This window comes from Herpailurus yagouaroundi, unplaced genomic scaffold (assembly GCF_014898765.1).
Source record: "Herpailurus yagouaroundi ecotype Mexico unplaced genomic scaffold, PumYag 29, whole genome shotgun sequence".
In the NCBI taxonomy this organism is placed as follows: Eukaryota; Metazoa; Chordata; class Mammalia; order Carnivora; family Felidae; genus Herpailurus; species Herpailurus yagouaroundi.
The window spans coordinates 24871671-24883346 of record NW_024412377.1 but is presented as its reverse complement, the minus strand read 5'-3'; the positions used below and the strand labels follow the sequence as shown (position 1 = coordinate 24883346).

At 39.2% G+C, this 11676-nt stretch overlaps 1 protein-coding gene across 7 annotated transcripts in view; it reads left to right on the top strand.

Moving 5' to 3' along the window:
* The window catches only part of DROSHA (drosha ribonuclease III), a 133497-nt gene that overhangs the window by 105841 nt on the left and 15980 nt on the right, over nucleotides 1-11676 (top strand). For all 7 annotated transcript variants that reach the window (XM_040494622.1, XM_040494616.1, XM_040494600.1 and 4 more), the window contains 3 exons: nucleotides 4354-4398; nucleotides 5920-6077; nucleotides 7097-7202. In XM_040494622.1, the coding sequence (XP_040350556.1) occupies nucleotides 4354-4398; nucleotides 5920-6077; nucleotides 7097-7202 (309 nt within the window). The remainder of the gene's footprint in view (nucleotides 1-4353; nucleotides 4399-5919; nucleotides 6078-7096; nucleotides 7203-11676) is intronic.

Below are 11676 nucleotides of genomic sequence, written 5' to 3'. Positions count from 1 at the left end.
TCTCTCTCTCTCTCTCTCTCTCTCTCTCTCTCTCTCTCTCTCAAAAAAAAAAAAAAAAGGCAGCCACGGATTAATTTGGGATTGGGTGCTGTCAGGAGCCAAGGGCAAGTTAACATAGTGTCCCCAGTAATCTTTATTCAGAGGAGAAGACATAGCAAAGCAGATCAGAGGGCAACATCGGCAGAAAAGCAGTGGTCCCTCAAAGAGGGTGTCTTTTCTGGCATTTTACAGCGGCTGTAAGACCTTGAGGGAAACATAGTTTCCTGCCATCTTTGCAGTAGGCTTTATGTCTGTTGTCCCCCTAGCCCTGTTGACAGCGGGACTGTTTTTGCATTCTCAGCCTGGTCTGATGTTCATTAACTCTTTCATCCCAGACTGTTTTTCCTGGTTCCATGTTTTCATCTTTGCGTAGCCCTTCATGGTTTCCCAATATATTCAGATCCATTGTTGCAATCTGATCGTCCCAATGGCTTCTTGGAAAGATAGGGAGAGATTACTATGTAATCTTTCATATTCTCCCATTCCCTTCCCACCCCCTTTTTGTCTTTACGTGTCTGTCCCAATATCTCCTTCCCTGGCCTTTCTCTGGAGCCCCAGAGATTGGGATGTCTTTTCAAATTGCCCCTGGGCAACTTCATGTGGGTACATACCTCGTTTCAACATTTTTAGTGTTTGAACTCATCACCTTAATACTAAAATGTATTTCACCTCTTTTACTTTTATCATCTAAACCGAAAACCTTACGATCTTCTTTTGTCCTGAAACTTTTTCCTTCCCATCTCTATGAGTTGCAGACTCTTCTATCAGTTCTGTCCCTAGTATGTCTTTTTTTTTTTTAATGTTTATTTATTTATTTTGAGAGAGAGAGAGTGTCTACAAAGGCATGAGTGGGGGTGGGACAAAGAGAGAGGGAGAGAAAGAATCCCAAGCTGGCCCCACACTGTTAGCGTGCAGCCCTATGCGAGGCTCAGTCTCATGAACCATGAGATCATGACCTGAACTGAAATCGAGAGTGGGATGCTTAACTGACTGAGCCACCCAGGCATCCCTGTGTCTAATATGGCTTGAATTGGTTCCTGTTTGCTTTAATGTTTGCCCTCCTCATTTCTCACATGAAGTATTTAACCATTCCAGTCTATCGTTCACACTACATTTAGAGTTGTCTTCTTTTTAGTGTATGGATTTGACTATTTTCTTTCTTGCTTAAGATCTTTGATTTCTTTACTGTCTGCCAAGGCCTGTATTATACAACAGAGCATTTAATAGTTTTCATAATCTAATTCGCATCTATTTTTTGTTTCCTTTCTTCTCCCCCTTTGTGCCATTCTAGGAATTCCCTTTTTTAATTAAAAATTTCTTTAAGACTTGATTTTTTAGAGCAGTTTTAGGCTCACAGACATATTGAGAGTAAAAATTTCCTATACTCCCCCTCCTCCGCCACACGTTCCTAGCCTCTCCCATTTTATCAATATCACCCATCAGAGTGGTACATTTATTACAGTTGATGAACCTACATTGATACATCATCATCTCTCAAGGTCCCGTAGTTTACCTTAGGGTTCACTTTTGGTGTTATACATTCTGTGGGTTTGGACAAATGTGTAATGCCATGTACCCATTATAATACCATATAGAGTATTTTCACTGTCCTAAAATCCTGTGTTCTACCTATTAGGAGTTACCTTTTTGTGCCTGTTTTCTTTGAGACATATTATTTATGCATATACGGTGCCCTGCTTTTGATTGCCACTCTCTGCTGATTTGCCAAATTCCTCATGTCATTCAGGATACATCTGAAGAGTTACCTCTTCTTTGAAGCTTTATCTGATACCCCCAAGCAGAATTTCCTTGCATTGATTTATATCACTATTATAGAACTGATCTCAGTTCATTAAATTATACTTATTTACCTTCATTTTCCCACACTAGGCTCCTTTGAGGACAGGAATAGTGTCTCATTTGTTTTAGTAAGCTAATATATAATGGGTATTTGATAAAAGTATGTTGCTAAACAACAAGCGTTGGTGAGGATGTGGAGAAAAATTCTCTTGTACTGTTGGTCAGAATGAAAACTGGTGCATCCATTCTGGAAAACAGTATGGAGGTTACTCAGAAAATTAAAAATAGAACTACCCTACAGTCCACTAATTACACTACTGGGTGTTTACCCAAAAAATACAAAAACACTAATTGTAAAAGATACATGCACCCCTATCTTTTTTTTAATGGGTAAGGACAGATTTTAATCAGTAATATACTATTGTAATAAGAAAGAAGGTCTAGTGTGAACTGATCCAACTTTGATTTGGACAGAATGACTGGGCATTTTAAATAGAGTCAGGGAAGTGAAAATGACAAAGGAGGGATCAGTGTAAATCATGTACTTTTATGTTTATTGCATTATTTTATGTTTATTGCATTCTTGCATATGTTATTGCATTATTTACAATAGCCAAACTATGGAAGCAGCCCAAGTGTCTATTGATAGATGAATGGATAAAGACACACACACACACACACACACACACACACACAAAGAGAAGAATATTACTCAGCCATAAAAAACAATGAAATCTTGCCATTTGCAATGATGTGGATGGAGCTAAAGAGTATAATGCTAAGCAAAATAAGTCAGAGAAAGACATATACCATAAGATCTCACTTATATGTGGAATTTAAGAAACAAAACAAATGAGCAAAAGAAAAACAAAAAGATAAACTGAGAAACAGACTCTTAACTATAGAGAACAAACTGATGGTTACCAGAGGAGGTGAGTAAAGGGATGGGTCAAATAGGTGATGAAGATTAAAGAGTACACTTAGCACGATGAACAAAATAAAAAAAATGTTGCATTAATAAATGTCTCAGCAGTCAGTGAGCATTTTCTGGAACACACTGAAGGAAGAGGTTTTTGCCTTGAATAGATGGTAGAGCTAGAATTCCAGTCTGGAGTTTTTATTTTACAGGCTATTTTCTCTCACACCAAGGGATGGCAGAACCTGATCTCTGAGTAGGGTAGATGAAAGGAAATGGAGGCAGTTGAAATAATTTAGGTGTGAGGTGTTAAGTGGTTATACATCTAAGACATCTCAGGAGAAATCACAGTGTCACTGAGTGAAAAACAGGAGAAAGGGGAAAGAGGAATTAGAATTAAGTTCCTGAGAATTTCGAATATCGGAGACTAGAGTCGGTTAGAAGAGATAGCTGTTGATTGTTACTGTTGATATGATCAACATTAGTAGTAGCATCTTCTGTGTGCCAGCACTGGGCCTGTTGCTTTGAGGAGGAAAAAAGCATGAGAGAACGTGAGAAAGTTGTAAGAAGGGAGTGACATTCTGTGTAATTCATGCTACAGAGAATTCAAGGGAAAGGTTATTGGTTAAGAGAAGCTCTCTAAAGTGCCTTAAAACAGTTTGATATTTAAGCTTTCTTTTTTTTTAAATATTGGCAACAAAACACAAACAAACCCAAAACCTCTTAAGTATATTTTACTGGGATGCAAGTTGCCCAAAAAAACACTGAATATTTTATTTCACATGGTCATCATGTGTGCCACAGTGATACTAAATTTTCCTATTCTTCTCTGCCCACCCCCCCCCCCCAGTTTTTAAAAAAGATTTTTCCCTCTTTTTAAAAATCTTTTGTTACCTGTTTGAAAAACTTAACATCAAGGCCAGAAAGTAGATTCAGTCAGAGGCTCCCTAGAGTCTAAAACTGAAGGAAAAACGCTTTAATCCTGAGGAAGTTCTAATTATAACTGCCTCTAGATTTAGCTCAGTGAATAAAATAATGTACTGGGCTTCTCCGTAAAATCCACTCATTTCCATATTTCAAGAGAACATTTGTAGTGACCCACAGTAAAAGTGTGGTCTTATAGATCTGAGAGTTTAGGCACTAGATATGGATGTTTTCCACTCCATCTTAAAGCAGCTCAAATGATAATGAATGAGTGCCTAAAATAAAAGACATCTGAGATGAGTTTTAATTACAAAAGGCACAGCTGATGCGCATTTCTAGGGAATGATAAACTAAAAAATATGATGAAAACAGCAGCTTAATCCCATGTATTAGGTTAAGCAAATGTGTAACTGACTTTTAAAAGGTATCTTTGACTTCTGGGGGTGGAGGTGGCTCTTTTCCTCCCCAGCTTAATAGGCTAATTAGAGTCACTACAGGCGGTTTGAGTGGTGAATACACTTTAAAAAAATTAGTTTGCTAGCACTATTGAATTTGCAATAAGTGGAGTCAGCATCTGAAATAGTTCACTATTTCAAATAATGGCATTTTATTTAGTACTCCAGAGTGTGTTAAATGGCTCCCTCGAGCATTAAAGGCATCACTCTGTTTTCCAGGACCTACGTGAAGTCTGGCTCAATTATCCTCTCCACCCACTCCAAGTAAGTGTGACCTTCCTGTCTGAAGTGAGCTTTAGAAATCTGGGGGTTCATGTTATTTTAGCTTGCCTGTTTCCCCTCTTGCTTTTATAAACCTTTGATTCCCTTCAGTGGCACTATGACTTGAGGCTGGGTGTCAGGCAGAATTGGAAAACTTTGGAACAAATATTAAAATGAACCCATTTGTGTTGCATTTGTGCTCTGGGATGGGATGGGGAAAGCCCTGGGAGTTGTCTTCCTTCAAGTCAGGAGGATCTCCTTGTGTGATTGTGGTTTGGTGCCCTCTCTCCCCCCAAAAAAGTGATATTCAAAGCTTAATGTGTTGATTGCAGTGTATCTTCCTGCATGCTATTGTAGAGAAAGTAATATGGAGTCAAGTCTGGGCTTAGTAAAAAGAACAAATACTAAATGAACATTGCTAAATTGTAACCTACTTTGGATCTTGGAAATTGAAGGCTTTGACTCAAATTGCATAAAACATTGTAAATTAAAATTTTAGTACAATGTGATGACTTTTGCTCAAGATTTTGGTATTTAAAAGATGTATGTATGGTAACCCTCTTTTTCCCAGTTTAAAAATTCTTTATATTTGCTTGTATTTCTATTTTACTTGGCGATATACAAATGTATGTATACATGTATATATATATACGTACATACTTTTATATATGCATGTGTGTATATGTACATTATACATATATAAGAATAATCACTAGTGGCTGAACTTTCATGAGAGGCTTTATGGTATGGTAATAAATGGCATTAATTCAAAGAACTTTAGAAACATTACTATGAAATTGTCCAAAGTTGTTGAAAATGTTCACTTTAATTATGCTTTTCGTGTTTGCTCTCTGCTAATTGTTAAAGGCTCATTATTATGTGGAGCCACCTGCCTAGTGGTATGATAATCTCCAGTGTAAGCTGAATCTAGTTTTAGTGGTGTTCATTTACCAAAATAGGTGGTCCCTAGAAGACACACAGAGGTCATGTTCCTCTAGTACAGCGGTTCTCAGAGGGCAGTTCCCAGACCAGCAGCACCTGTGTCTCTTTCTCCTGGGAAGTTGCTTGACAGGCAGACTCTCAGTCCTTTCTCCAGACGTACTGAATCAGAAACTCGGGCGGTAGAGCTCAGCCATCTGGATGTAATAAGCCCTGCAAGAGCTCCGATGAACACGAGAGTTTGAGAAGCACTGCGTTACTAGATATACATATTCTCCACCAGCAGTCCTTCCCTTTGCCTCTTCCTTGGGGAGTTAGTATAATACTTGGGATTTTGAACTATCTGTGTATAGTACTTGGCCTTGAAATTTGATAGAAGATTGGAAAATATTTTTTGAGCCCTCTTTAAATATTAGGTTTGTTTGCCATTCTAAGGGTTGAGAAAGAAGCTTCCATGTTTTATTGGCATTTCAGAAATTTCTGCCCATAGGAAAAGGAATTTTATAAAACACTATCCTAGAATTGATAATTACTTTTGTAACCAAACACTGCACATAGTTTTGTATTTATTTTCTTCTCATGCAGCTACAAGAGCCAAATACTGATCGACAACTTATTGAGACTTCTCCAGTTCTACAGAAACTTACTGAGTTTGAAGAAGCAATTGGAGTAATTTTTACTCATGTTCGACTTCTGGCAAGAGCATTCACATTGAGAACTGTGGGATTTAACCATCTGACCCTGTAAGTTAGAATTGCTCGTGTAATCCCAGTGTGACCATTTAGACAGGAAGTCCCAAACCTTTGCTGCATGCCTTTCAAAGGAATTGGGATTTCAAACATGTTTCCAGGAAGGTCACATCAGGAGATGGTGAGTAGCCAGACACTGGGATATGTTCCAATACAATATTTTTGGTTTCATTGTCGTGCATCTTATTTCTTCGTAGAGTAGAAGAGAAGCATGAAGGAAGTAAAAATTTTATCTGTAAAGGGATAGGTATTAAGTATTTTAGGCTTTGCAGGCCATGTGGTCTCTGTTTCAGTGATTCAGCTCTGCTCTAGTAGCATGAAAGCAGCCATAGAGAAAATGTAAATGAATGAGCGTGGCTGTGTCCCAATTAAATTTGCAAAAACAGACCAAGGGCTGAAATTGGCCCTCCACCCTAGCTCTAGATGAGTGATTTGGAGATGAGCTAATGTAATAATTAGGAAAATAACCAAAATGTTATTTTTTTGCATGTTTTTCATTCTGTTTTTGGCTTCTCTCCCCCAAATCAAATATTCACAGCTATCTTTAAAGTGTAAAGATTTAAGATTCTTGTCATAGATATTTTTTTTAGTGTCCTTAAACTGGATTCCAGATAGAGTATATATTTCAATAAAGAAGTAAAGATTTAACAAAAATCTTTTCTGGACCTTTTTGCTTTATTTCATCTGAATGGGGGTTCTCTGTGCAGATAACAATCTGTACTATATTTTTCAGTTGATATTCCTTAACCTCTGACCAGACACCATTTACCAATCTTTATTTTAGCAGTTTTGTAATCCTAAGATGGTGCTCACTTTCTTCTTCAAGACCCAATCTATATTGACTCAGATCTCTCCTCAATTGAGAGGCCTTAGGGACTTGTATTTAATTTTGTGCTTTAAAGCAAGGTGAATACATTGCCTTTTAAAATCATGTCTTTTTAAAAATTCTGTTTCTTTTTTTAATAATACAAATGCCTATTGATCTCTTCTGCATTGATGTTTTTTTTTTCCAGAGGCCACAATCAGAGGATGGAATTCCTAGGTGATTCCATAATGCAACTGGTAGCCACTGAGTACTTGTTTATTCATTTCCCAGATCATCATGAAGGACACTTAACTGTGAGTTTGTGTTAAATCATTCCCTCCAGTAAGATTGCTATATAATAAAGTGAAGATTGGAAGAGCCAGATATATATTTCTGTAATTGATTACTTAATTCTTGGTGACGTTAGCATAGTATATGGCTTTGTTCATTTCGTTATGCAAATTGTATACAAAGCAGTTTACGAGAAGAACTCATTTTATACGTCTTCATTAATGCTTACCTACTCTGTGCAAGACATTGAGCTAGGCTTCATGGGAAGAGCAAATATTAGTTGACACCAATCTATCCATAAGGAGTTTAAAAACTATTAGCAGCAATGAAAAATGTAAGGCAATAACTGCAAATTGTCTTTCTCTTTCTGTGTGTGTGTATGTGTGTATACGTGGTGTATATGTGTGTTATATGTGTATGCCTACCCATACATGTGCACTATGAAAAATAGAAGTAAGTAATTGTAACTAAATGCAGGAAAGAACCATATGGAATATTATGAAGAGCATAGGTAAACTGCTGCACTTGTGCTGTTTAGGAAAAGATAAGCTTTCTTGTATCTGTGATTTCTTTTTTTTTTTTTTTTTTTTTCAACAATTATTTATTTTTGGGACAGAGAGAGACAGAGCATGAACGGGGGAGGGGCAGAGAGAGAGGGAGACACAGAATTGGAAACAGGCTCCAGGCTCTGAGCCATCAGCCCAGAGCCCGACGTGGGGCTCGAACTCGCGGAGCGCGAGATCGTGACCTGGCTGAAGTCGGACGCTTAACCGACTGCGCCACCCAGGCGCCCCATATCTGTGATTTCTAAGAAGGCTTCGTGGATATGATGATCTTTGAGCCTTTAAATATGAATAGGATTGGGCCATTAGGAGTTAGTGGGAAGAAATTTTTGTGCAAAGACACACCACAACATGGGCGTACTGAAATAAGGGCACAACCTGAAAAACCAGAAGATAGAGACACAGTAGGGAATGAGTTTGGCTGGATCCAGGGTGGAGTTGAAAGGGACGTAGGCAAGGTTTGATTTAATGAACAAAGTGAAACAGCCCCCATTTCTCTCATTTTTATTTTATTTTATAAAATTGTATTGAGCTTTTTTATTTGTTGCATACTGTTTTTACTCCATGAAACTGATCAATAATATATCTGGAATGGTGAACAAAGCATATCTGGAAGCCCCTCTAGAGTTGGGCATTGAGAAAACAAATACATTCCTGGGCCAAGAAAAACAGTAGTATGCTCTAAGATATTTTGTTAGTGTAGATTTTCTTCTTTATTATATTGAAGAAATAATAAGTCTTTCATAGTTTGCATCTCAACAATTTTTATGCATGTTTTGCTTTGAATAGAATTGGATCTTATCTTTGCAACTGTGAACACTGGAAATAGTTTATGTGAGACACAAATATTGGAATTAGGGAGAATATGGTGATTTAACTGTGTTTAGATATAATTTCTCAGTGAAATTTCTAAGCCTAGCAAAATGTGGTCTTTTATTCACTCACTCAGTGAGCATTGTGTTCTTACTATGCCCCATGTACTATTATATGGGAAATCAGCAATACACTTCTTTTAAATTTAACTTAAGGGGCTCCTGGGTTGCTTACTTGGTTAAGCATCTGACTCTTGGTTTTGGCTCAGGTCATCAGCTCATGGTTTGTGAGTTTGAGCCCTGCATCAGGCTCTCTGCTATCAATGCAGAGCCCACTTCTGAGCTGTCTCCCTCTCTCTGCCCCTCCCCCACTCATGCTTGCTCGCTCACTCTCTCTCTCTCAAAATAAATAAATAAACATAAAAAATAACAGTCTGATGACCATTTGAAGTTAACTACTTTTGGATGGACAAGGAAGTATTTTCCTCTTGAATTAATATTAAATTCTGAAGAACATAGGAGTATTTACCAGAAATAAACTAGTGTCTAGTGTCTTGTTCTACATTAGGGAATCAATAACTGCTTGTTCAGTGTCTTCCATTAGGGAATAGACTTCATAGCTGTCAGAGTATCTGGTCGGTCTGAGAAATTACCAAACCAAGCCAAATGGCTTGAAGTAGTAATTCATTTTTTGGCCACATAGAGGCCAAAATGTAGAAAATGTATGACTTCAACACACGCATTTACCCTTGTATTCCTGCAGAATTAACTGTGAACTCTTGGGTTTTGTGGCGGTGGGATGCTATAGACAAGTTTACTGCTTCCTATCTTGGTCATTGCACACATGTACACATTGAACATATAATAAAACCAAAACTCAGAAAGGCACAAGTCCTGCCCAAGGTCTAGATGAAGGTAAAACCAGAACTAAAGACTCCAGTTTTATGTTCTTTCCCGAAGTGCTTCAGTGCCATAACTATAGTTTTATCTAAAGTGTGTTTATCAGCCTTGCTGTCTTAAAATTAGAGAATTTTTGAATAGCTTATTAGAAAGATGTTAAATGACAAAATTATGATATGACGGTTTTATTAACTATATTCACAGAAAGCTTTGGTAGAAATCGATAGGACTGACAGATCTGCTGGCAAAACAAAGATGATCTGTCATCAGTTGAGTACATATTTTAAAAGATATTAACTCTCATCGGTGCTGCTGCAGTTGCCCCCCCCCCCCCGCTTGAAACACTGCCCTTCGCTGGCTTCTGTGACACTGCACTTCCTGGTTTTCCTCTCACCTCTTTAGCCATATTCTGTTAGCCTCCTGTGCATCTGATGGATATCCCAGCAACTGAAAGGCTCCCTCCCAGGCCCTGTCTCTTCTCATGAGAGCCTCTCCCAGACAGTCTTTTCTGTGTCCACACCATCAGGTCCCCTCTAGGGGCAGTGATGCCCACAGGGACCTCTTCAGTCCTACTTTTTTTTTTTTTTTTTTTTTTTTTTTGTCTAAGCTGTTGTGGCTGCCCTCTCAGCGTCTCCACATGTCCAAGACTGTATGGTCTTCTTGCACCTGGGTCCTCTTCTAGTATTTGCTGAGTAACCAAATGGCAGCATCAGCCAGCTGGTGTTGCAAGTCAGGAATCTAGGGATCATCTTTGATTCCTCCCTCCACCCATTTCCTATATTCTAGACCAATCACGAGTCCTGATGTCGTTACTTCCTGAGTAGCCACCTCGTCCTCATCACTTAAATTCTCTCAACCAGCCTGTCACCTGGACCACTGTAGCAACTTCTGCATCACTAGCAAAATGGTACAGGAATATGCTTGACAAAGAAACCCCATTAGAAGAGGTGGCATTTATTAAATTGCAAAGGATACAATCTTTTTTTTTTTTTTTTAACATTTATTCATTTTTGAGAGACAGAGCATGAGCAGGGGAGGAGCAGAAAGGGGGGGAAACAGAATCCAAAGCAGGCTCCGAGCTCCCAGCTGCCAGCACAGAGCCCAGTGTGGGGCTCTAACCCACGAACCGTGAGGTCATGACCTGAGCCGAAGTCAGACACCTAACTGACTGAGCCACCCAGGTGCCCCACAAAGGATATGATCTTAAGGGTGTGTTTATACCAAGCACTAGGCAGTGCAGTGTGTACAGATTTCCCCGAGATGTTCGCAGCTATCTGCAGAACTGGCCTTTGCAGCTGTGTGCTCCCCCACGGTGCGTGTTGTCTCAGCGGAAATCCTTCAGTCGGCCCAGGTTTCAGGCCTGTTGACAGTGTCATAGCTTCCTCATCCTGTATCCTTCCTGTATCCACTCCTGCCCCCACTCAGTGATGCATTCTCATGCTGTAGCAGTGGCTGGCGTCTTTTCACAGCAGACCTCCTGTGACTGTGCTCGCTGTTCATCTTCAGTTCACTTTGGTCATTTCTGTTATCTCCCCAGCCTCTAAATGTTGGAGTGCCCCTGTTCTCAGACCTCCTCTCTTTTTCTCTTGGTTTCTTTTCTGAGTAATCTCATAGCTTTGAATACTTCTGCCTGTACCTCTCCCCCTAACTCCACTCAGGTCTTTGTATCTCCAAATACACTTGACTACCTAGATGTAAAGATATACTGGAATCCCTAGTTGGATTTCTCTTAGGCCATCTCCATGGCCAAAACAAAACTGATTTTTCACCCCAAAACCTGCTTTTCTCTAGCTGTGCTCCATATCAGTAAGGACTGTTTCATTCTGTATTTGCTCAGGGGGAAAACCTTGAAGTCATCCATAACTGTCCTCTTTTCTTCATGCTATACCTATTAGCCACTAGCGTCCTGTTGATTTTAATTTAAAATTTTGTCCAGAACGTGACTACTTTTTACCAGCTCCACTGTTAACTCCCTGGTCCAGGCTACTATTATCTTTTCCCTAAATTATAACCATAGCCTCCCAACTGGTCCATCCCCCCTCTCGCCCCCCCACCCTCCCGCCTCCCAGCCCTCGGTCTGTGTTTAGCACATCATCTACAGGGACTGTTTTAAAAGGAAGTCAGATTACAACCTCCTTGGTGAAAAACCTTCCAAAGATTTCCTGTCTCAAGGGTAAAAGACATAGTTGTTACCTACAAGACCCTATGACCTGCCTCTCTGA